Raw genomic sequence first — 26,822 nt, 5'->3', positions numbered from 1 at the left:
TGAATAAATAAAGGATCTGTCATATTAAAAATATGAAAGCCTCAAGGTGGTGTGATCCAAGTCTGTAAAAGGCTGGAGAAGCTAATTTGGGAAGTTTTCAAATCAATCCTTAGAAAAACAAAAAGAAGAAGAAACTGTTAAAGGTTGAAAGGATTTTGCAGATTTAAGGACAAGCAAAGGATGGCTTTACTGAGTAGTTAATAAACTTGAGGTTCTTAGAAAGTAACAGGAGATGTAATAAAAATTTGTTTTAAAAAAAAAAAAGGTCTCTAAAGGAAACTTCATTTGTTTGGAGTAGTCTAAGCCTTCTGAGGTTGATTATGAAGGAAAAAATACAGCCTTTTAGAACACATCCCTTAGATCCCTGGAGGACAGGAGACATTTAAAGCACCTCTTTTGTAATAATATCAAAATCATTATTTAAACATATTGTAATGATGTTGCCTCAGGTTCCACTAGCTAACATCCCATGACAGTTCAACTCCGTGCCCCCACCGACTGGGCATCAGCCATTAGAGCACTGAGGCCAAGCCCAAGGTAAGAAGTACGTGACCAGAAGTGGAGCTGGAGAACAATCCAGCTCTTTCCAAAGCATTCTTTTTACCTCCTTCACCCTTCTGCTTACAGAACTCGTCCTGTGCAAGCCAAGAAAGAAGTATCACAAAGCCCCATGACTCACAGAAATAACCAACATTTTCACTTCCAAGACCTTTCTCCTCTCCACTCCTGGGGAATCCCACACAAAGAAATAACTAGACTAATCAAAAGTCTGACTATTTCAGTGACTTCTATTTACTCTATAAAAACTAACTTTTAAAATACAGATCATAAATGATAGCTGGGTTTTATTCATCCCTGACCTTTCGATTGCTTTCACTGGTTCAAGACATCTAACTTTCATCTGTGGAGATGTGACTGATCTAAAGGAAGCTAAGACATAAAACAGACATTTCCCTTTTACAGAAACAATATTTAACCTTTAACTCAGAACTTCTTCTGAACGATTTAAAGTGCTGTACTCACCTGCAGCTGGGATATCGTTAAAGGATATCGGAATAAAATCCAGGTAACACCTTCACTGCAAGGCGGAATGGTAAGAGAGCCTTCATACACCCAATAATCCCGAAGCAAAGGATCTGTGCAACCAGGTGAACATGGCACGAAAAAGTAAGTTAATTAATAGTACTTTGAAGGAGGCCAACAATAACTTTACAGAATTACAAATCGTCTAAACAATAATTTTCAGAATGAGGTCATTTTAAACTACAGCCTCACACCCGTATTCTTAAACTGATCGTCAGGGAGAAAATAACCAATGGGAAAATACAATGAGCCCTCGTTCTAGTATTAATACTGATTTCAAGCCGTGTATCACTCTGTGAGCCAAAGACGGCTCTACAAAGTTGATAGACTTATACATATATGAATGTATAGGTCCAGTTCAGTCACTTTCTCTATTTTTTTTAAAGATTTTACTTATTTGACAGAGAGAGATCACAAGTAGGCAGAGAAGCAAGCAGAGAGAGAGAGAGGAGGAAGCAGGCTCCCTGCCGAGCAGAGAGCCCGAATCAGGACTCGATCCCAGGACCCCAAGATCATGACCTGAGCCAAAGGCAGACACTTAACCAACTGAGCCACCCAGGTGTCCCAGGTTTAGTCACTTTAGAAGACATGTATCTGTGTTGTTTTTTACTATATTGAAGAATTTCCCTGACTTATTCATACCTAACCCACACTTACTACCTGTGAGGTACTCTTCTAAGCATTTCACATGAATTCATTTAACCCTCACAGGAAACCAGTGAGATGGGTATTATTGTTAGCCCTGTTTTCCAGATGGGGAAACTGAAGCACAGAGGGTGACATAATTTGCCCAAGGTCACTCAGCTAATAACTGGCAGAGCCAGGTTCAACACCAAGCCGTCTGACTTCAAAGACTGCACTTTTAAACATTCTGTTCTATGATAATTGTCTTTCTCTGACAGACTTATTTTGCTTAGCATAATAGATATGATCTCTCTCATAGGAGGAATTTGAGAGGCTGGGCAGGGGTTCATGGGGGGTAGGGAGGGAAAAATGAAACAAGATGGGACCCGGGAGGGAGACAACCGTAAGAGACTCTTAATCTCAGGGAACAAACTGAGGGTTGATGGGGAGTGGGGGGAGGAAGGAATGGGGTGGCTGGGTGATGGACACTGGTATGTGCTATGGTGAGTGCTGTGAATTATGTAAGACTGATGATTCACAGACCTCTACCCCTGAAGCAAAAAATGCATTATATGTTAATTAAAAAAATAATAAAGAAGTTTTTGCATTTTTACATGCAATGATTTTTAAAAGAATCTAAAGGCATTCTGTGATAATAAAGCAATTTTTACTATTAAAAAATAAAAGTAAAAATAAACATTCTGTTCTAGCTCTCTCTATACATCTCCCTCAACAGCAAAATACTGAGGTCCTATTATGACAGGACAAAAGAAATCTTTTAGTTCTGCATTAGAGGAATTCATGATCAAATATGATGGATAGATGTTCAACACATGGCAAAAACTGGTTTGTTGTAAAGCAACTAAAGGTAGGCCACAGATGATACAATATATCAGCCTACGTGGTTTTGTTTAAAACACTGAGAAACAGCATATAGTTTAGGGAGAGAGATATGAAGACCAAAATTTTGAACAAAACCACCTTTAACTACAAACTATGCTTTGAGTATTTTATACCGAATTCTTACATGTTTAGATATACCTAAGTAATTAAGAGTAACATCTGTATGATAGTAGCACTGCAAAGACTTTACCTTAAATAATTAGATATAAACTTTATTTCACTCTAGAGATTAGTAAGAACCTCACTGACCAATCCTAGAAGTATATTAATGTTATGTTATTACACTCGTGCTTTACACAGAGGTAGCAATTCTTGCAAATGAAAATCCAAAAGAAACTCTTCAGAGAATAATGGAAAAAGTGACAAAATGTTTGTTTCAAAAGGTTACTCATGTTTAGAGCAATCTGAAAGTACTACCTATGACAGAGAATGTAAACTGTAAAGAAACTTTATTAACTAATAATATATAGTCGTATATATTTGGAAGGAAACAACGCAATCATATTCACACAGTTAAAATTCTTCTAACACAACCGCGATTAACACCTACCTGGTAATAAAGTGTTAGGATTAAAGCAGGGTATTGTTTTGGACTTCCCCTGAAAAAAGAAAAAAATTCACCATATGTTATCGTAAGATTCCTCAATTTTTAGAATAAAAAAATTACTAGCACTAAGGACCCAGGTGGACATCTTTTCTGAATGGCATCCCCGACTCCTGATGTCTATAGATGTCCCACTCTGTCTTCTCAGGGGAGCAGCAGCGACTGATTCCAACAAGACACAACTACTCTAACTCCATGGCTACGTCGCTGTGACCACAGTTCAATTCTCCCTATAATTTCAAGAGTGATGTTTACAACTGTCTGTCTATGATGTTGTCTGTCCCAGTTTTCCTGCTCCTAAGCACATCCACACCAAAGACCTGGGTTTTGGTGTAAAATGCCTGAATCCTGGTTCAGAGAACTCCTTTGAAATGACCTTCCTCCTGCTACTCTGACCTCAGCTCTTAACCTTCTTGGCATTACAACCTGCCTCCTAAATTCTCATTCTGTTTCCTTTGCATTTGGTAACTTGTCTCTATGATCTATTCGAGATCCTCTCTTCCTCCAGAGGGGAAAACTAACACCTGAATGAAAATATTCAATTCTACTAATGCCTGGGTGGCACAGTCGGTAAGCATCTGTCTCTTAGTTTCGGTTCAGGTCGTGATCTCACGGTCCTGAGCTTGAGCCCCGAGACAGGCTCTGCACTCAGCATGGAGTCTGCTTGAGATTCTCTCTCCCTCCGCCTGCCTCTCCAGCTTATGCTCCAGCTTATGCGCTCTCTCAAATGACTAAATTTTTTAAAAAATATATTCAATTCTAATCCACTTTTATCAAAGTTGTATTTAAATTTCAATAAAATAATTTCAATAAAATATTTGTGCCATTGTTCAATCATCACATTTGCAATCACTATTTTAAATAATGTCCCTTAAATTGCTCATGCCCTAGAGGCAAACAGACCTGTCATGGTAGCTGGAGTTTCTTGTAAGATTACTCTGTCAAAGCAGACATAAGAGGTTAATACATAAACTCTTAGTCTCTTCCTTACTTCTAGGAAAGATTTGACACATTGTAAGAATCCAGCTTACTTGCTTCCAACCAGCCCATAAAGACAGAGGTCGTATGAGCTGAAGCAATGAAAGAAAATTTCTCAACCCATTTCTATTAGACAAATGTCAGCCAAAATGTGTCCCTCTCCCTTCTTACCAGCTTTTTGACTAGTCTGTGCTCTCCCTTGGTAGCTGGATTCATTCTAAGCCTGCTCAGGAAATCTCTGGTAGACATTTTTTCCCTCATCCAAGATGCCCTGGGCTTGCACCAGCCTCAAGCTAATCAGACTTCACTTCCAGATTGATTTTTGGATTGGCCGTGGGTCTTGGTCTTCGAATCTCTGCACTATCTCTGCAGTAGCTATCCAATATTAAACTACTGCCCGCTAAGGACACTCATATTCCATCGATTCAACGTGCACGTGAAAAGCACTGGTTATAACAGAGCTTGGCTTCCAAGCAAAGCTGGGCTGAATCACTACAGAATCGTATCAAACTAAATCACCTTCTCTGCGATACCTGATCTTACAGCTTATGCATACTTGCCTCTTTTTTTTTTAACATAAATACTTTTTAGTATAGTTGCCATAATCTTTGTTTCAATTACACAATTTTCCTATAACCAATGGGCAGAAGGGGTTAATTCCACAGGCCTGGATTGCTCAAAAAGCAGCTCGTCATGAGGACTGGCCTTGATTGGCTCTGAGGTCTCGGAATCTTCTGCCTGATAAGAGTGTTTCATATGCCGGAGGCCTTGGGCCACACTGTTCCAGTTGGACCAGAGGAGTTTATGACAATGTGATTTATGATGAAGGCTTGGTTTGGCTGGGGCAGGGGGTGAGGCTGGGGTTAGTTACACAGACACTCATGCCCACATAACGGACTCCTAATAAAATCCCTGTACACAAAGGTTCAGCGAGCTTCTCTAGTTGGTCAAATGAGCTGTGGCATACCACGGTCGAAAGAGTTAGGTTCATCCCGTGATTCCACTGGGAGGGCACAGCTGGAAGCTTATGACTGGTGTCTCCTGGACTTAGCCCATGCGCCTCCACACTGTCCTCCTTTTTGACCTGTGTCTTTCCTCTGTCATAAACCACAACCAGGAGAGTAACAGCTACTCTGTCAGTCCTTTGTACACATCATCAAATCTGAGAGTGGTCTTGGGGACTGCTTTCATAGCCGGTATTTTTATTTTCTTTTAAATAAGGACTTACCTTGTACTGAATATCCTGGAGGATTTCAGTCACAGCCTTCAAGCCTACGTGTTCTTTTCCTATCTGCAATACACAAAGCATAAACCATACCACAACTATCTTTAAATACTCTGCTTTCATTCAAAAGAACTAACAGAAAGTGAAGCTCAAGTCCTTCTGAATTTCCTTCTCTAGGAATAAATGACCTTTTCATTAATAACCAGGTCAGCATCTACAGAGGGTGATTAAAGTTGTAAGAGAGGCTAGTACAGGAAAGTGTTAGTTCTAAGACATTTTCGAGAATTCATTCTAAATTCATCTTACTAGGTAGAGATTATTACCCACTGTGCGATCTGCAGTCAACCCCTGAACAATGAAGGGGTTAAGGGCACTGACCCCTGTGCTGTTGGAAATCACGTACAATGTTTGACTCCCCTCAAAACTTAACTGCTAATAGCCCACTGTTGACCAGAAGCCTTACGGATGACAGCAGTCAATTAACATGTATTTTTGAATGTGACATGTATTATATACTCTATTCTTACAATAAGTTAGAGAAAAGAAAATGTTATTAGGAAAATCCTAAAAAAGGGAAAATACATTTACAGTACTATAAAAAATTCATGCATAAGTGGACCCATGCAGTTTCAAAGTCAAGTTTGTTCAAGGCCAACTGTATATCAAAGGATATAATACTGCAATTTAATATTTCAAGGATATTTCTAAATTAATATTGCTCATCACATTTCAAACCCTTTCATTTTTTTACCTCCGACATTTCTAGATCATTGTTATAAAGATTGTACCTATACTGGGGGCGGTGGGTGGATCTGTTGTTAAGTCTCTGCCTTTGGCTCAGGTCATGATCCCAGGGTCCTGGGATTGAGACCTACGTTGGGCTCCCTGCTCAGTGGATAGCCTGCTTCTCCCTCTCCCTTTCTCCCTCTCCCCTACCCCCACTCATGCTCAGTCTCTCTCTCTCTCAAATAAATAAATAAAACCTTTTTAAAAAGACTGGACATAATTGTATAACCACCATTTTATTCTTAAATTCATCAAAATATGCTGCTCATAGCTTTCTATTTTAAAACATTATGTATCATTACATATTTTTAGTGTAAAAAATGCTCCACAGATTGTGAGATTTCAAAAGAAATTTGACATTAAGTATTCCTGACTTTAACTTTTAAAAACTGTAAGTGCTATCTGATCTCCACTTTTCAACCAGGTTTCAATGGCCCATGATAATGGAGGACAATAGCAACAGGAGATAATTTAAAATCTGAGATAAACAATGTTATTATATGCTTTTTCTCTGCCCCACACATTTGTGCAGGATGACCTACAGGTGCTAGAACAACTGTCAACCTCTCAACGTTCTCCGTTTCTCTCCACATGCACCAAGTGTGAAATATGCCAGAAGGGGCATCAGAGAGAAAAGAGACGAAACAAGACACTTACATAATCCAAGATAGGCCGATCAGTTCAAAAGAGTCCAGACTTAACTATTTCCCAAGTGTCTGCAATTCCTCAGACAGGCTCAAAAGATGGAAAATGAATTCTCTAAAGTTAAGAAAATAATACTTGAGGCAAATGCACAAATAAGTGCAGAGTCCTGGGCCTGACCTTTGGGGGCAGTGGGCCTCCTTCTTCATTGTACTGGTTTAACAGTGAGGTAGCACTTGGAGGACTTCACCTTGGCCGGTGTTTTTCTTTCCATGCATCTCCTATCAGATTACAGCTCTTCGAAGAGTCCTTATCTGAATCCAGTAGGGCTACATACTGGAGAGGTTCAGGACCAAGGCTGTCCTCACAGGATGCTCAGGTTCTGAGCCTGTGTCGGAGGCAGGCCCCTGGCCAGGGCGGCCTCCGCCATTAAAAGATGGCGCCTGGCTAGTCGCCATGTTAGGGTTGCCTCGTGAGACTAAGCGGAATGCCTAAAGAGGAAGTAAACAGCATTGGTTGCTAGCGAAGTTGTTCGTTTGGGTGCGCAGCCTGATTCGCTCCCTCCTGTACCCTGCTCGCTGATTGGTCATGTAAGCGTATATAAGTGTGTAGACTTGCGGAAATAGAGGGAGAGAAGATACATCTGAACTGGGGCTTCTTGTCCTCCTTGCGGGTCGAGGGCGATAAATGGTGCCGGCACCCGGGAACTAAATAAAGGAAACTTGCAAGGTAATCCGCGGTAAAGCGGGGAGTAAAGGTCCGCAGGTAAGCGGGGACATTCGCCACATTCAAAAGTGGGAATTCCGCGGTAAAGCGGGGAGAAAAGGTCGACTGAAGTATATGCGTGTAAAAAGTTCATGTGCTAGTTAGTGTCTTTAACGTCCACGTCTGTTGTCTGTGTGTTCATAATGGGATCTGAAGTATCTAAAGTGCGGTTGGAAGGGTCTTTAAAAGACCTGCTGAAAGCCAATGGAACTCCACTAAAAGCAAAAACTGCTCGGGCCTTTTTGAATACAGTGGAAAAGGCGGCTCCATGGTTCCTAGATGAAGGCTTGCTAAACATACCTCAATGGGACCACCTGTGATCCAGGGTTTGGCCCCTGTGAAACCTATTAATGCCTTGGGGCCATATCAACCTTTTAAGTTGCCCAGGTGCACCAATAACAGGGTATGGCCACCCGAGTGGTCTGGATGTCAGAGTACCTTGCGCTCAGTTTACATCAATGAAATGCATAACTTTACATTCACTCCACGCTTTCCTACTTATAAAAATAATACCTTTACAGGGTACAATTCTTCCTTTCAAAATCCTAAGCAAGGCAATCCCTCCTCTCCCTCTGATGCATGGCAGGTCTGTAACTTGCTAGGAGCATGAACTGATATCTCAGCAGTGTCCATGTTAAATGGCAAATTCCTCAACTGTTCTTACAAACAAAATGACTCTAGTGCCTTTGAGACAACAGTTAATGTGTCTTGTCCCCATAATATTACTTATCAGCCCACTCCCATATGCGTCTCACCACCGTTCCTTTTCCTCGTAACAAATGCTAGTGAGCTGAATGATACGTTGAATTGCACTAAGAATTGCTATCTTTCCCAGTGCTGGAATGTCATGGCCTTCAAGCTGGCTGTGATTATGCGTATCCCTACCCATGTTCCTATCCCAGTTTCCATTCCAGAGGACAAGTTACCGGTGGTGCTATCCAGAAAGAAGAGAGATTTTGGTATCACAGCCGCCGTTGTGACAGCATTGGCTATATCTACAGCAGCTGCCACGGCAGCAGCAGTCTCGCTTGCTGCAACTATACCCACTGCGGAAGCTGTGAACACCCTTGCAGAAGGAAGGGCGGCTGCCCTTCAAACACAGACTCAGATCAATGCACATCTGCAAGCAGGAATCCTGATAGTCAACCAGAGAGTGGATTTGGTTCAAGAACAAGTGGACAGGGCGCCTGGGTGGCTCAGTGGGTTAAGCCGCTGCCTTCGGCTCAGGTCGTGATCTCAGGGTCCTGGGATCGAGGCCCGCATCAGGCTCAACAGACAGCCTGCTTCCCTCTCTCTCTCTCTGCCTGCCTCTCCGTCTACTTGTGATTTCTGTCTGTCAAATAAATAAATAAAAAAAAAAAAAAAAAAAGAACAAGTGGACATATTGGGGGCCCTACTGGGACTGGGATGTATAGCACCCTTCCCGGCAATTTGTGTAACTCCCATAGCCTATACTAATATGAGTGACTTACAGAATGTCTCCTGACAGCTCTCCCAATACTTGTGGGGGAATTAGTCTGCAGAATTCCAAAACTACACTCAGCACCTGCTACTAGGCATAACAAAGATAAATAACACCAGAGTTGAGCTTGCAACCCTCCCAGAGATAATCAAAACATTGCAAGATGTGTTAACCTTTACGAAACAATGGGCTAGCGTAATTGGTCTGATGACAATCCTCGTAGTGGGCTTGATTCTACTAGTAAGGAAACTGCAAATTTGGAGGCGACAGCAACCTAGGCAACAGCAAGCCATGGTGCAGGCCTTGTTAGCCATCGAGGCTGGAACAAGTGTGGCTAAGTATGCTGGATCGGTAGTCAACGACGGGTAAGATTGGTGGGGGAAATACACCAACCTACGACAGGACGCAGATCATTGATATCTGCCGTCTGATGACAGGTAAGGATATTCCCCACCACTGACAACCTAAGACAGGCATGATCCCTGCCATAAAAGAAAAAAGGGGGAGATGTTGGAGGCAGGCCCCTGGCCAGGGCGGCCTCCGCCATTAAAAGATGGCGCCTGGCTAGTTGCCAGGTTAGGATTGCCTCGTGAGACTAAGCAGAACGCCCAAAGAGGAGTAAACAGCATTGGTTGCTAGCGAAGTTGTTCGTTTAGGTGCACAGCCTGATTCGCTCCCTCCTGTACCCTGCTCGCTGATGGGTCATGTAAGCGTATATAAGTGTGTAGACTTGCGGAAATAGAGGGAGAGAAGATACATCTGAACTGGGGCTTCTTGTCGTCCTTGCGGGTCGAGGGCAATAAGCCTGACTCAGTGTTCAGGCCAAAACAAATTTACTTAACCTCTCTGTCCTTCAGCTTCTGATTTATCCAGTGGGGGAGGGGTGGGGTACGGAGGATAAAAGCAATGGGGTTTAAGATAAGAACAGAGACCTCAGAAGAGGGCACAGACCGTCCTAATTCAATTACTATCACCCACTATTATCCTTACTCAGAATGCCAAACAGCATCAAATACAGATTATACGGAGGGTAGTAGTATCTCGGGCTCCTCCTTCTCTAAAGATTCCGTACTTTATGGGCAAGAGTTTTAAATCTTGCAACAAACTCTAGCTCTTGTGGCATCTCTTCCCTTTCCATCTTTGCTGGATTTCCGTAGGAAGAGGTGATAACCACCCAACAAAGCGAGTATAGATGCTACTATGTACACCCCAGCCCCCGAAATCCTAGAGCAGCCCAGGTGACAGCATAGCCTGGTGCCCAGAGGCGGCCAAGAACCAGGAGACCCATTACCTCCGTACCCCTCGCTATCCAAAATGACCCCATCAGCCCTGCCCAGCCCTGGCCCGAGCTTTTCCACCTCGCACTCTGACCTCACCTCATTTCCGCTGTGCCCTCTGCAACAGGGGGCCACTGCCTGCTGGTCCTGGTCCGTGTGAAGCCCTCAGGTCTGCTCAAGGTCCAGCTCACCCGGGCCTTCCGAGTAAATGCTGTGCAGTCTCCCCCAGAGACAAGGCTGAAAGCAGAGGTCAGTGCCCTGCGGGTACCCTCCAATGCACACTCTGACCCATGGGCACGAGGCTATCCTCCTCGGACTAAACCATCCTCCTCAGATACTACCCGGCTCTACTTGGGGCGAAGTTATATTGTCACCACCTTTTTAAAAAAATGACCCACTGGTCACCCTCTCGTCCTCACCTCCTGCAATCGCTAAGAGGACCTCGACTCCCTGGAATGTATCTTCAGCCCTGAAGCCCGTGGCTTACAGCCCCATTCCACCTCAGCACTGAGGTGAGAACATTCCTGAGAACATTCCCTGAATTTGTTTTCCCTCTGAAAACTTCAGCTCCAAAGACCATTCCCTTTGACCACAGCATCTCATCCATGCAGCTCTTACCCTCTCCTCTCTCTCTCTCCCCATTCACTGATCTAAGGAGCCACAGCTCCCAGGGGCCTCTTGGCTTTGTCTCTTTCCCTTCCTGACACCTTTCTAGCCATCCTCCATTCTCTCATCCCTGTGTCGTCCTAAGCCATCTGCTCTGCAAGAGATCAATGCAACAATTCTCAAGAAGTCTTCTACTCTTCTACTTGGATAGAGAAACAAGCCACAAGATCTCGTCCCACACCATCTATGATGTTCAGTCTCAAGTGGGTCTTCCACACTGACTGCCATGTCTGTTACCACTCTCCTCTGGGCTATTTCAAAACCCAACTCTACACCCATGCTTCCCTTGCTCTAGAAATAATTCCACTTCATGTGTCTCAGAGATGATGAAGGTCATCAGGCATGAGCCCCTCTAACTTCATGCCTTTCTTCACATTTAAATCCATTCCGTTTCTACCCACTCTCTCTTCCTGCTCTGCTCTGGTTAAAGTGTGGATGCCCCCTCATTTCCGAGGTTAGTCTACCCACAAAAGCTCTCCATCCAGCATCTTCTTGTCTCCTCCAGAACTCTTATATATCAAGTTATCACTTTTTTCTCCAGTATTTTTAAACTCTGCATCTGCACTCATGCTTTTTGCTCAGAATAAACATATAGGCAGATCGCAGATCTTGAAATGAGACAAAGAGAACTTTCCTATACATCAGCACGAGTTATTACCCCCATCTGTTTTTCTTTTCTTGAGCCACGCTTCTTGAAAGGGAAACCTACGCTCACGGCCCCTGCCTCCCCCCACCTCCCCCGCCCCGCCTCCCATTCTCCCACTCCTCCTGCAGAAGTGTGAGAGCCCCAGATGGACTTCAGCCCCTCTCGTCTCCACTTCAATGGACACTCCTCATCAGTCCTTCTTTCTTTCATGAGATTCCACTCTCAGACTTTCTGTAAGTTGACTCTCTCCTAGATAACCAGAATGGCTCCTCCCAGCAGACTCGGGGAAAGTTAGAACAGGTGCCCGTGCTTGTAAGCTTCCCCGGGGCCTACAACCTTGAGCTTCTTCCTGGAATACTGACGCTGGTTCCCAGAGCCCTGGCTTTCAGCCTAGTGCTCTATCAACCTATGCCACCTGACCTATGCTAAGGATAAGTAAGTGAGAATATTCTCGTATTCAATTCCATTCACAAATATTTAATGAATACCAACTCCAGAGATGAAACAAACATGCTTACTTCTCCTCTTGATATGACTGTTCAGTTATTTGTTTTATTTTATTTCATTCTTATTTTTTAATAACAAGACATTGCCTTCTACTTCTATTCGCTCAACTTCTCAAATTTGGACACTTTATTCATTTTTTCAGGTTACAAAAGTAGACTTCAATAGTTACTACTTTAGTACACTAGCAGTCATCAAAACACTTTTATCAGTTTTAACATGATTTTATTCTGCTTATACAATGCAGTTATAAAATAGGCCCTTGCCTATAAAAAAATAAGAAGCCATGAAGTAAAGAGTAAGAAGGTTCATTTAAAACTCTGGGTATTTGCTTTTTAAATTCTGTGACAGGTGTCCTATTTTGGAGATACTGATTTTAAAATATTAAAAGGCTAAAACCTTTCTGTCAATAGATAAATACCTGAGAGAGAAATTTATAAAGGAAAACTGCTGTGCTTAATATTACTATTGAAATATATACAACACCAAAAAAGCAGGTTTGCAAAGGCCCCACTTTCTTTGAAAAATTAAGTTACTGACAATCACTGTTCTCATATGACTGCTCTAGTCTCACATTCTCCAAAAGGAGAGCCCAGAACCACACAGAACTGCAGTTACAGCAATGGTTTTTGGTCTTGACGGTGACACTAAATCTGTGTGTGACTATGATCTGTGACCGACCTCTCTGGCCCTTGTAGGACCATTCTGTAGGATGGGGAAGGAGAAAGCAGGGTCTCTTCTACCTCTTCATCTTTTAGGACATCCAACAGACAAGACAAAGTTAAAAAGACTCATGGCAGGGGGTGGGGGACTAGATTAAATTTTTACTTTTGAAAGTAGGTAGTCTGTTTTTTATATTTCACAAAATTTAATTAATATCCTTTGCCCAGTACAGAGCTCAAATCTAAACTCTATATTGACTATATCCACCAAGATCTTCGCCAGTCTTATTTTATCAGTGTTTTCGATCAGACACTTCAAATCATCTTGGAGTAAAAATTATTAATAACAAAGAGCTAAAAGAGTCTACTACATGATTACATTATTGATTTTTCTTCGATTTCACAGCAAGCGCCAGGGTCCAAAAACATTTTCTAAAATTCTTTTTCATTAATAAAATGCATGCTGCCTTCAGGAGACATTTTCAACATCATTTCTCCAAAGACCCTGAAGCCCAGTTAGAAGAAAATGTCTACAGACTAAACGAACCATCTGCTACCCTTAAATATGGCTGCTGTCTCGCGAGCCAGAAGAATCAGGGGTCCTCTTCTCAAATGAGTCGTGTTCTCCGCACAGGAGTTTAAGAAGTAATAAAACTGAGAGTACAAAATACTCTGCCAAGGAATCAGAAATAAGGATCTCTGAACAACAGAACAGTCTCAGCGGGAGACCATTTACCTGAACAAACAAAGCAATGATGGCAATGCCGTGTGGCTTCCCCACCGCCTCGTCCATACTGCCGAACAGGGTGGAGTTCCAGTGGATCAGATGCAGCTGGGGAGACAAGACAGGTCGTCTCGTTATTGATGCATGTCTAGTGAGAACCACAAGGACAGATCAATTTCTCCTTAACGAGGTCTGTTACGTCTCTGTGGTAACACATGCAACAGAAGTGTCCCAAACAGACACCCACACACCACCGCTGGGATCCCGGTTCTCGGAGAGTCTGTCCTCCTCATTTCCAAACAGCTGTCAATGCTCAGTGGCTTGCGGACGCTTGAGTTCCTCTTTAATCCTCATCAGGAGCACCTCTAAGGAGACCGGCAGAAGGCTCACTGATTTAGTCGCCTTGCCTTTCATAAATGCTGTCCCCTCTGGTTTTCGAGAGGACAAAATCCCGGGTCTGGGCACAAACACCAGTACTCGTTCCAGGGATCAGTACCCACAAAATCACATGCTGGGTCACCTGGTATTTCCATCAGAACCACGACAAAGCCAGCCTCAAATTCTGGTAAATTATTTCAACTCTCCAAGGATATACAGAGAGAGCACCCTATAATGCGGCCTCTTCCTCAAGTCATGGTAATGTAATGAATGTTGATGGAGAGCTCTAAAAGAAGGCCATTTCCTGCACCAGAGATAAAGTTTTATCTGTGAAGGAATGACAAACCGTGCTCTAGAGGGACTCCCCTCACTCCTAGCTCCATAAAGCTTTGTGGCTTTCAAGTTTATCTAGAACATGCACTTGCTCCTACAGCACTGATAAAACACTGGCAAGAAGCCAAATTCAATTCCCTTGTTCAAATCAAATGCCCACTGAAGTCCTTAGGAAAACAGTAGCTAGGTCAACCTTCTGCCGAGAATGCTATCTTCATCACTACAGCTTTTAATCAAGTTATAATTACTTACCACGTTAAAACACTGCCTCGTTTAAAAATCAGTTCGAATCTAAAAGGACAGAGCTAAAATTCAATCACCATGTCATTTTAGCATCCATATTAAAATGTGAAGGTACGTTATCATTGAGAATAGGCACTGATTTGCTTTTTCTACAGCTGAATTTGTCCTACTAGAATGCGAGATTATTAAACTGACCACTAGAGGGAGGCAATGACGTCCTCTACCAGTAATAGAAGCCGGAACCTAGGAAAACACCACATTCAAGGCCAAGCTAGGACAGGCTATGAAAAGCCAACATGGACCACGACCACCAGTACATGCAACTGTCAAGGCACTGCCTTTGAGAAAACAATGCTCCATAACGATTCAATTAATAATGAAAGACAGACCAATTTTAATCTTTCCTCTTCTGGCTGCAACAATAGCATGGAGTCCCAGTGGTACAGATAAGTGTACAGTGTACCGATAAGAACCGACTACCTTAATTAAATAAACAGAGAAGGCCCAAGGTTGAAATCTATTTTTATTCGACAAATCACAAAGTTCAAATCAACGTTTTTCTTACTTCTCATAGCAACATTATGGGGTATTTTTTTCTAAAATAAAACAAGTCCCCCCAAAACCCTGGTTTCTTTTTGTGTTTCGCCTTGCCACTCCTTAGAACTCAGCAACATTGTTTACTCACACCTGATCTTCCACACCTGCTTGGCGGTCTTTTGCATTTAAAAAATTGAGGGTACCCACGCCATAAGCGGACACTACACACAGTGACTTTGTTTCAGGGAGTGAGTTTACAGTGAAGAAACCAGGCAAACGCTCCCCAGGCCAGAGGGGCAAGGTCAGCAGCTCCAGTCATCAGTATGCGCCGTTGACAGGATGTGGTGCAAATGACACGTTACCCCCATGGCCTGCCCCCCACCCCATAACCCATAACCCCATCTAATCATGAAGAAAACATCACACGGATCCCAGCAGAGGGACAGTCTACAAAATACTTGACCTGACAGAAAATATCTTTTGTACTCCTCAGAACAGTCAAGGTCAACAGAAACAAGAAAACCTGAGAATATGTCAGTGACAAAGGGACCTAAAGAGACATGAGAACTAAATGTAACATAGTATCGTAGGTGAGTTCCTGGAACACAGAACAGAAACTAATTTAAAATGAAGGAAAATAAGCGGCGTCTGGGTGGCTCAGCTGGTTAAGCATCTGCCTTCGGCTCAAGTCATGATCCTGGGGTCATGGGTTAAGGGTCTGCCTTCAGCTCAAGTCATGATTCCCAGGTTTCTGGGATCGAGCCTCACATTGGGCTCCCAGCAAGCCTGCTTCTCCTTCTGCCTGGTCTGCCTGCTGCACCCCCTGCTTGTGTGCTCACTCGCTGTCTATGACAAATAAATTAAAAAAAAAAAAAAAGTCTAGAAGTTGTTGATGTTGCTGTGAAGGTGCTTTTTAAAAGATGTGATAACGCTTCAATCAGTAGACTTTTAGTGTAGTGGATTAATCCCCATAATGTGGGTAAGCTTCATCTAATTCAGGGAAGGCTTGGGAGCAAAGACTGAGGTCCTCTGAAGAAGAAGAAATACTCCCTCCTCCAGGTTATAACATACAAACTCTACCCCAGTTTCCAATCTCTGACCACCACTGCAGATTTGGGACTTGCCAGTTCCTGTGATCTCATAAGCCAGTTCCTTAAAACAAATCTTAGTTTCTCCCTTGCCCTCTCTCTCTGTCTCAGATATGTATTCTCAATATATATTTTGTTCCTCTGGAGAACCCTGACCGATGCACAGGTTGTACAGACAAGTGAACACGCAGGAAGTATGGAGACAAATGTTGGTTTAAATAAGAACAAGACGAGTAGCCACAGGGATAAAGACAATGGACCCTGACAATTAAAATGACAGTGTTGGAATTTCCTCTCCTAAGCCCAAGCAGGGTTGCTGTAGGGAAGGGGCACGGAGGGACAAAACAATTCACAGAGGATCAGAAAATACACACCAGAACTTCTGCTCGTTTATTTATGTCCTCTTTTAAAATTTCAGCTTTCCTATGCCTCATAAAATAATTACATACACAGAAAAAGACAGACCTAGATCAAATACATATAAGCACGTGTATTTATTCCTGAATACGAACAACAGTGAGGGTATGTGCTCCAGACCTGCGGAGGGACAGCGGAGTTTGAAGGGAAAGGCGTGGGACACGAAGAACCTGGCTTAGAAAATGATGAAGCGGCCCGTCCAGTCAAAGGGAGGCTGTCGCAGAGGTCCAAGCAGACGCTGTTATCAGTTGAGGGAACTGGGAAGTGGAAGCTAGGAAGCTCACTTCAAAGCTGAACGGTAGACACCGGCTCTGGGGTGTGTCTGGCCCGTGGAGAAGACTACAGAGCACGGAGGCGGGGACGCGGACACTTCTGCAACCCTACTGATAAATTCTGAGCAGCAACAGGCTCTCACAAAAGGTCTGTGCGCCAGCAATCAAGTCTTAGAGTCTTGGTTCAGTTCACAGCTCTCTAGCTCTGTGAACTTAAATCACGGACTCGTCTGAGCGTCAGGCTCCGTGACACAAGGAGAGCTGCGTCTTCCCAGTGTGGCTTCTTCACACCTCTCCCCGCCTGCCCAAGGACTCTCTTTATCCCTCCATTTCTCTCCCTGGGCACGATTCGTGCTCATTAGCCTTAATCATATGCAGGCAGCAAAGGCCAGGAAGGAGTGGGATGAATTTTCAGAGTGGAGAGTGGCTTACTTGAGAATCAAACCTGAGCATCTAAATGACCCTGACTGTAGCTGAGGAGTCTGGGGGTGAGACAGCACCTTCGCCACAAGGGCCGCCTGGACTCCTGACACTCCCACTCACTCTGTCAGGGTCCATGGGACCCAAGATGACTGGGGGCAGGGCTCTGCCTCACCAAGGCCTTCCGGAGCCTGAGCACATAGCACAGCAAGTAGCATAGGGCCTGCCTCTTGCCCCTTGAACCCCAACTCTCACTATGGCTACCAACAACAGTAGCTGAAAAAAGAGAGAACTCTTCAACAGAAACAACAGGGCAGTTCTTCACTCCCCCTTCAGGGACTCCCCCCTCAAAAGACGAAAGGTTTTGGCTTCTTCCCAACCTGGGTATGTCTGAGTAGAAGACAGTGGTTTTCTCTATCGAAGCCAAAGCTTTTCTCCCTTACTGTTCTTCCCCCAACCCCCACCATTCCCCAACCGCAAGGCCTCAAGGTACGTGACCTCCTGTGAGGTGTGTATGTACATATTGGGGCAACTGCTGTGGCTCAGTTGTTAAGCATCTGCCTTCTGCTCAGGTCATGATCCCAGGATCCTGGGATGGAGCCCTCCCTGCTCAGCAGGGAGTCTGCTTCTCCCTCCCCCATTCCCCCTGCTTGTGGTCCCTCTCTTGCTGTGCCTCTCTCGGTCAGATAAATTAAAAAAAAAAACAAAAAAGCACAATGTTCATATTATGGAGAAATAAGAAAGCAGACAGCCATTATTCCTCTTATCCACATCATGACCATCATCCCTTCCTATTAAAAAAAAACAAAAACAAACAAAAAAAAAACCCTGACCCTACAATAACAACTGTAAAGCATCCTTTTACAGTTTCAGAGAAAATCTTGGAGCTTTTGCTGTAGGGCTCACAAATTCAAATTTCCTGCAAATGGTTACGCAGCTCTGCCATTAGTACCCGTGAAACGTTCATCTTAATGTACTTAACTCACAGCGATAGATAAATTTGTCCAAAGTTATGAAACTGTGACAAGCCATAGCCTTATAATCACTTATTTGTCACTGAGAAAAATAAGTTTGAAGATTTTGTGGCAGCCTAACAGAAAGCTATCTTCAAGATAAATGAGGTTTATTATTAACATAAATAACACGACAGCATTAAAGTACAAAAGAATGAATCATGAGAATGGAAAAGGCAGTGAAGGCTAAAAAGGCACTTATGACTCACAAACTTCTTTCTCCAGCCCTGTGCACTCATTCACACAAATTCTGTGAAGTCTCCTATCCTCACATGCTTGATGGCCAATTCCTTTCAAAGGGCTTCCTGTCAGTTTAAGTTCAGTATCGCTAGGATCCTCGTCAGCTCCCTTCAAAGGTGCCCTCTTACCGGCTTCACCACGGAGCCCCCACCTCCTGGGCTTGAGACCTTGACCCCCCTGAACAACCCCTTTATCTCCAACTCACCAACGCCTTTCCTGGCTCCTAATTGTTTGCATTATAAAGCTCTATTTCTTGCAGCTTTCACATTTCCTCTGTTCAAAAATGTCTACTTTGCTTTATTTCCTGCCCACACAAGATTAAATTTCTCTAACCTCATCCTTCCCCATCCCAACTATCTCCAAAATACTCAAACCAAGTGAGACTGCTGACCGTTCACAACAGCCTCCCCATTTTTATGTTCCACTCATTTAGAATGCCACACCCCATCTTGTCCTGAGACTTACCTAAACTCTACCTATTCTCCTGGGCCTCAACAGGCATTCGACAGAGAGACAGACAGACTAAGGACAGACGACAGACTAAGGATGGAAACAGATACAGCTTGAACCAAGAGATACAAAGGAAAAGAGATAACTGGGTTCTCCAGCCTGTATCACTTCCCAAAAGTAAGATGAGTTCACTTGTAGAGAAGAGTTGAAAGTTACCTCACAACAGTCCAACTGGTCTCCCATGAGTGAGCGACGCAGAATGAAAACTGCATTAAGAAGACAGGCTTAAGTTATGGACTACAGATAGCCTTAGATGTCTAGAGAGAGCCTTACAGAGTCACGCTCACCCGTGCATCCAGTCACAAAAAAAAAGTGACAGAAGGGAAAAGACTGAGCTTTCAGAAACAGCTGAGAAAAGGGGAGTATCAAATATGCAGGAGGAAATGCAGAAAACTCCAAAATCCTGATGGACAAAAGAGAAAAATCCTTCTAGAAGAAATTGTGTCAACAGTGTCTAGGCTCTGCTACAAAGATACAACAAAACAGAAGAAAATGAGGAGAAGAGATATGGGATTTATTTCTTTTTAAAGATAAATGAGAAGGCACGGGCAATAGAATGAAAGCCACAGAGGCAGAACGTGAAGACATTAGGATAAAACCAGCAGGGCAAGGCCACTCATCCAAGAAGGTGGGCAGGGAGTATCAGAAAACAAATCAAAAGGTAACTAACTATAAGTAAGGGCTAAGTGATGTTTTTTTTTTAAATAAAGAGAAACCATACACTCGAGTTTAAGTCACCTTTGCCTTTAGTGTTCTTTTAATCTATTCTTTCAAAGGGCAAGGGTAAAACCTGAGAGAATCACAAGCCACTGAAAGTTTTGATAAATCAGAAGTATTCAGTGCACCTATGAACTCACAGGCAATTGCCCCCGAAAACCATTTTCCTGTCAAACTATAGTTCCCGAGAACTCTCCTCTGAGCTGGGCCACCCTGGTTTCTGTGTCCTCATTTTGCTTAACTGCTTCCCTTCGTCCCAGAGAAATTCAACGATGGAGCGTGGCAGCCCCATCTCCCACTAGATTCTGAGTTTTGGAAGCCAAGAATGTCACTTCCCCTGCTCCCTCACACTCCAAAACACCCATTTTCAAAGCACTTGGGAAGAGTGATGAAATGAGAAAAAAGAAAACGAAAGATAACGTCTCGCTACACTTCTGTTGAGAGGGTTGAAACAAAGGGAAGTATTCAAATTTTTAAAAGAACACTAAACAAGGGAACTGTTTTGAGTAACGAAGTGAGAGCGATAATTAAGTGCAGAAGAGCAGAGAGAATAGCCCCTTCTCTGCAGATCTCCTCCTCCCTGGAAGAGGCGACCATTCATCTGCAGATAAACTGGGATTTAGTGTGTATTGTTTTCAGGTGCGGCTGCACTTGAAGATGTCACTGTCAATAAATTATGCAGCTACTATGCAGAGAAGGACATCCAAGGTGCAGACAGATAGAATAGTGACAAAGCGCTGTAAAGCATGAAATGGAAAATAAATTATTTGAAATTCTATCTCTGACTGTCACTTCCTTGTTATGTTTGCCTAAACTTAATTATGTATCCTCTTACGCAGGTAGAAGAAAAATAAGAGTGTCTGGTAAAACATTTCAGAGCAAGTTCATCTATTAATATATTAATATCAAAAGCTATTTATAGTGTTCTTAGGGTTCAGAATTGTCGATTCAAAAGGCACCTGAGTTCTCTGAAATTTCTAAAAAGATCTTTTTTCAGAGCAGAATGACCTCCTCATTGAATGCTAATTTCCTTTTGTTTGCTTTGATGTTGCTATCCTCTTCAAAGAGGGCATCTTAGTACTGTTAGGGCTCTTCTCTCAAAAACAGAAGCTTCGTTCAGGAAACTCACTAGGAAAGGCTGGAAAAGCCTTTGGGAGCAGTCATGAATCAAAGAAAAACAAACATATCATTTTAAATTAATTTCTATTTAATGCAAGATCAAAACCAATTAAAACAAATTCTTTCACATTGGCCTCTTTGCTTTCCAAGAAATATCCCCCATCTTGTTTCTTAATCCCCTCTTATTTTATTGAAAAAATAAAAAGAAAAAAGAAAATCTGAATTGTGCATTATGGGCTGCAATTAACTTGCCATAACCAAAATTCTCTATATTTCATTTGTTATTCTGTAAAATAAAGGCAGCTAAGGGGTGTCACAGGGTCTTGATGTTACAGAACGGAAGTAATTTATAGACTGCATCTGTTTGCTCTGTATGGTGAATCACTAAGTATTCTTGCCCTACTGTCCCCAAATAAAAAACACATTAGAAAAGAGTTCTGAAATGATGGCAGCATTCAACAAAACATTTACGGAGCACCAGGAATACCTGGGTTTTAGTGCTCACTGTTTTCAACACTGGAAACACAAAGACCTCAAATCTTTTTTTTTTTTTTTTTTCAAATATTTATTTGAGGGAGAGAGTGAGAGAGAGAGAGCATGAGAGGGAGAAGCAGACTCCCCATGGAGCTGGGAGCCCGATGTGGGACTCGATCCTGGAACTCCGGGATCATGACCTGAGCCAAAGGTAGTCACCTAACCAACTGAGCCACCCAGGCGCCCTTCAAATCTTTTTATAATATAGGATATGAACAAATAAAAAATATATAACTTCTTTCAATGGAATAAAAAGAGCAGTGAAAAGGGTCAGTTGCAAAGTAAATTATGGGGCTGCTTTGGGTGTCTCTCTAGTTATTTAATGTGCTCTGATGTGTGACATTCTCCACCAGGAGCCGCTCACTACAAACTTGACTTCACTTCAATCCCCACTATCCTCTTCCTAATAACAGATGCTGGCACTGCCACCAACACCCCATCTTGATAAGAAGGGAATGGAGGCACAGAAGGCAAAGTACCCCGCCTAGGGTCACACAGCTAACAAGGGACAGAGCCAGGAGATGGCCCAGGGCTGCTGGGCTCCACCCTTCAATGGCAGCTCTGCCCTCCACAGAGGGAAAGCCGAAGACTGATCTGGGTAGCTTTCGCAGCATGACTATTCCCACAATGCATGCAGGAAGGACAAACCACGGTCTCCCTCGAGACAAGAAAAACCAGGGAGAAAGAAGGACGGGTGTACACATCAAGAAATGGCTGTAATCCAGCCGGGCTGTGCCTGATGCCAACAGCACACGGTGCAAAGGCACACACCTGCTGTGAATGAACACTTACTCCCTCTGAGCTCCCTGGGAAATTACTGGAGCTCTAGGAGTCTCTGCTGTGAAGGACGGATCATACTCTCTAACATTTAAGGCCCTTACAAGGGCAAGAGATAGGACATGGAAAGCTCCTGGAAAATATCAAGGGAAGTGCTGGCTAGAGCCAGTGAGAGTAGGGAGAAGTAGGAGGGGCAAAAGAAAGGTAATGTATGAAAATTTTGTATTCAAAGTCTTGGAAAACAAAGGTAAGCTCATCTACCCTCCTTTTGGTTATTTTCTCGTTTTTGCTGAACTCATCTATTTATTTTCCTCAAGGTTAAAGGGAAGGACTAAATTTTCCATTATAGAAAGCTGGATCGCATCTACCAGAGTTGCAAACTCGCAGGTTAATCCATGAGGGAAAGCCCGTGATGAACAGGGAGGGGGAGAGCGTGGAAAGACTTCCTCTGGCCTCTTCTCTTCCCATTGAGCATATTGTTGTTGGGGGATCCTCTACACTCCCAGGGCGTCACCGGCCATTTAGATGCCCATGATTCCAAAATCAACATCTTTCACTAAAATCTGTCCTGAGTCTAGACCCCTTTACTAAACTGCTTACTGAAATATTTCAAAATCAGTGTTTCGTCATTGAAGTGCCTCCTGCACTCCTCAGAGCTCCCCCCACCTTCGTTCCTAGCTCTGTTAAGGGACCCAAACCAGAAATCTCTTTCATCATCTTCTTCCCTTACAAACAATCAAGACCTGTGTTCTGCCATTTTCTACCTCCTTAAAATCTCCCAAATCCATCCACTTGACTTATCCCCATGAGCAATTCCTTGGTTTAAGCTATCTATAACCTATTGCTGGAATTATGGCCCAGGTCTCTTAACTCACCTCCAAAGCTGGCATTTCAAATTCATCCCCCACCTTGCAGGTATATGGTGCAAATGTGATGATGTCACCCTCCTCGGGAAAGCTCATCTAAGGTTTCTTACTGTCGCCAGGGTACAGTGCACACTCTTAATACACACGGCACCAGAAGATGTCTTCCTATAATCTTTGAAAGTGTGCCAGCTTTATTATAAATTAGCTGTTTCACATATGTTGGTGATAACAATTACAGTAAGAAACTCTCCTTAGCAATAAGAATGCACATAAAACAATTTTAATTGAGCTTAAAATTCAACACAATTTCATTTCTCTGTAAAATACCTCTGTCAATTTTCATATTCCAACTTGATATATACCTAATACATTGCCTCTTAACCTAATTTTCAGGAAATATATTTTAAATCTAATTATAGTATTTAAAATACTACCATTCACAATAAAATACATTTATCTGAAAAAAAAAAAAAGTTAAAGAAAATCCCTTTTCATCCTCACTGTTCCTGTAAAGGTACTTGTCTGTTAACACAGCACACTCAGAGGCTTTCACTTTTACTTTGTGAATTGCAATTATCTAGAGCAAAAATCAGAACCATTTTAGTAGAAATATGAGAAGGCATATATTGTAGAGGGAAAAGAATGGTACTTGGTCTGAGTCTCAGTCATTACGGATGTACCTAGGGCAACTTATTTAACACCTCTTGACCGGATTAGTCAGCTGAAAAATACACATAACATCTACCTCTAAGGGATATTTTAATGATTAAATAAGATATGGCATATGCCTGGCACATGGATGGTCTTCAGAAGCGTTAACGCTTGGCTCTGCAATTCTCTGAGGACTGCAGGAAAATGAATTTTGCATTAACTCCATGGACATGAGATAATGCAACAGACATAAAACATTCCAACATTAAAAAAAAAAATTCTTGTATCTTCGGGATACCCTGAGAAGAGTCAAGTCTTAATGGGCTAAAGAAATAAATGTATACATAGAATCACATGTCACAGACTTTCACCAAAACATTCCCCCGCCAAGAGAAGAATTTCCCCCGGCTCTACAACTATGAAAATGGAAGACTGGGGGCGCCTGGGTGGCTCAGTGGGTTAAGCCGCTGCCTTCGGCTCAGGTCATGATCTCAGGGTCCTGGGATCGAGTCCCGCATCGGGCTCTCTGCTCAGCAGGGAGCCTGCTTCCCTCTCTCTCTCTCTGCCTGCCTCTCTGTCTACTTGTGATCTCTGTCTGTCAAATAAACAAATAAAATCTTTAAAAAAAAAAAAAAAAGAAAATGGAAGACTGCCCTACTCCTGGAGACAAACAGCTCTGCAAAAATCCTCACCTATGCTTTTCCCACAAAGTACTTCCTTATTTACGTGAGTTTTGTAATTTAAAGTCATAACAAACTAATCCAACTCACTTGTTGCTCAAGAGAGCTGCACAAAGAACCATTCTTCAAGCAAGCTCACCATACACCATATCACTTCCAGTGCTAACCGAAGGGGACCACGTTTCCCTGAAATCTGTGTGAGACTCTCCTACTATCAGAGGAGCAATGCTACAGGGAGCCAAATACGAATCACATTATTTTAAAGAGCCTTCTAGAAAACTGGGTTTTCACCTACAAATGACCTCAAACATGGAGTCCAAGTTTCTTTTCAATGCTGTGACAAGGTAAAGTATCACTTTGCTTAACTGAGATGGAACTTCTCCCAAAACAGCTCCGGTAAAAAGAGGTCAAACTAGGAACAGGAAAGGCATGAATGGGTGTGAACCAGAAAAAGCACAACAATTCAGATAGGAAATTTAACCTACGTTTATATGGCAACGCACTTCAATGTTGTGCAGCTCACGCTGACTTAGGGGAAAAACATTTCTGAAACGAAATGATTACGCTTGGTACCTAGTCCAAAATCAATCATCACCAATAACCACAGTGCTCTCAGTGTTCAGAGGGCAGAAGTGAGCACACTGATTAGAAAAAGAGATCCTTATCTAGGCCTTGAATTTGTCTACCGATGGGGTAGACATCTTGGACTCTCCAAGACTGACCAGAGTGTCTGTTTTGTGACTTTTTTTCCCCTGGTCTGCCCTCACGATAGTCAAACTACCGGACCACTCAATGCCTTTATCATCCTGGCCATCCAAAACCACTCTCAAAAAAATGATAGAAATTCTAATTGAAACAATTATTTTTTTTCCAGAAGTCTTCAGTATAAGCAACGTATTTGTTATAGACCACTGAAATACAGCAGTGAGTAAAACTAGTTTTGTGCATCTATGTAGTCCTAGAGATGGGCCCCTTAGAAAAGCAAGGACACCTCCTTGCTCGACAGTAATGTAACTCAGAAAATAATTTTGCTAACTGAAATTATTCTACAGGTGTACAGGTACTTTATTACCTCTGCTTTTGTAGAACAATGTGTGTGAGATTTTTAATTAATTTGGGGTTAAGCCTTAAACAGGAATGAAAATTTAATGAAAACCCTGTTTCTGTGGGAAAATGGTGACTACCTCATAGTGAGCACTCCCCCGCACATTTTCCATAAGGCCCTGTGACAAAGAGAAGACGGAGGACTCGCTACCCTGTACAAAGGTGGACATTCAATTTATTACAGCAGGTCTAATGAAAATGTAATGTTAGAAAAATACAAGTTAAAATGAGGAAAGCAGGGGCACCTCGGTGGCTCAGTGGGTTAAGCCTCTGCTTTCGGCTCAGGTCATGATCCCAGGGTCCTGGGATCGAACCCCATATCAAGCCCCGCATTGGGCTCTCTGCTCAACGGGGAGCCTGCTTCCCCCCCTCTCTCTGCCTATGTGTGATCTCTCTGTCAAATGAATAAGTAAATATCTTTTTTAAAAAATGAGGAAAGCATAATCACTATAAAAAATATTTATTGAGCACCTGAAACTCAAAGGCCTGTTCAATTTTGAAAATAATTCCAGAAGAGATATCTTGTGGAGCAAAAAGCCACTTTTCTGGTAGACATCTAACCGGTCTGTCTGGATGTTCCTACTTTCAGCAGACACAGCTGACTTCCACTTGCCATCCGTTCCCTCCCTTTCCCTCCATGCAGAGAGAACTTCAGTGGCATTTATGGGTCACAAGCCCAAGTGCTTATGGGAAGGCTAGGCCCCTCCTCAGCCCCACAGGGCGAACTTGATTAAGCTCAGAATTACAGCCTTGTCATTGACCTTGAAATGACTGTTTCAGGAACTTGCATGTACAGAAATTCTGGACAACAATACATGAGGGAAATTCTGCTGGCTGGTAGGGATGAGGAAGACTTCTGGGATTCCTAAAACTGGTAATAGCATGGATTATGGCAATTACTTTGGTTAATTACTTGGCAGCATCCGCTATAGCTGAACTATTGCCTTTCCTACAACTCAGGCTACCCTTCTAGGTGCATGCACACCAGAAGGCTACAATATTCACAGAAGCTCTATCCTAACAGACCACATTCTGAATGTAATCTAAATGTTTATCAACAGTAGAAAACCATACTGTGGAAACTTCCTGTAATGATATACTCTAAGAGTAAAGTAAGCAAACAGAAAGTACACACCAGAGTGTAGAAATCTCTCTGAACATAATGCAGGATTTTAAAAATGTAAGACACAGATGAACAACTGCCTCATGAGTCAATTTATATAAAATTCCAAGACAGGCAAAACTTATCTATTATCTATGATGCTGGGAGTCAAGATCACAGTTAACCTTGGAGGAACCATGAAGGCAGCTTCTGGGCTGCTGGTTATTTCTGTTTATTAATCTGAGTGTTAGTTTTTCATAGGTATGTTCT

General features: G+C 42.8%; 1 protein-coding gene across 2 annotated transcripts in view; it reads right to left on the bottom strand.

The window, feature by feature from the left end:
- Window positions 1–26,822, bottom strand: part of CA8 (carbonic anhydrase 8) — an 88,113-nt gene that overhangs the window by 30,604 nt on the left and 30,687 nt on the right. Inside the window, exons 4-7 of one of the 2 annotated variants that reach the window (XM_082719371.1) lie at window positions 13,564–13,659; window positions 5,421–5,483; window positions 3,161–3,209; window positions 1,024–1,136 (exon numbers count right to left, since the gene is read on the bottom strand). In XM_082719371.1, the coding sequence (XP_082575497.1) occupies window positions 1,024–1,136; window positions 3,161–3,209; window positions 5,421–5,483; window positions 13,564–13,659 (321 nt within the window). The remainder of the gene's footprint in view (window positions 1–1,023; window positions 1,137–3,160; window positions 3,210–5,420; window positions 5,484–13,563; window positions 13,660–26,822) is intronic. The other variant, XM_082719372.1, reaches the window with a different exon arrangement.

This window comes from Mustela nivalis (genome assembly GCF_964662115.1).
Source record: "Mustela nivalis genome assembly, chromosome: 2".
Lineage (NCBI taxonomy): Eukaryota > Metazoa > Chordata > Mammalia > Carnivora > Mustelidae > Mustela > Mustela nivalis.
The sequence above is the reverse complement of the archived record's forward strand: the minus strand, read 5'-3'. Positions and strand labels throughout refer to the sequence as shown.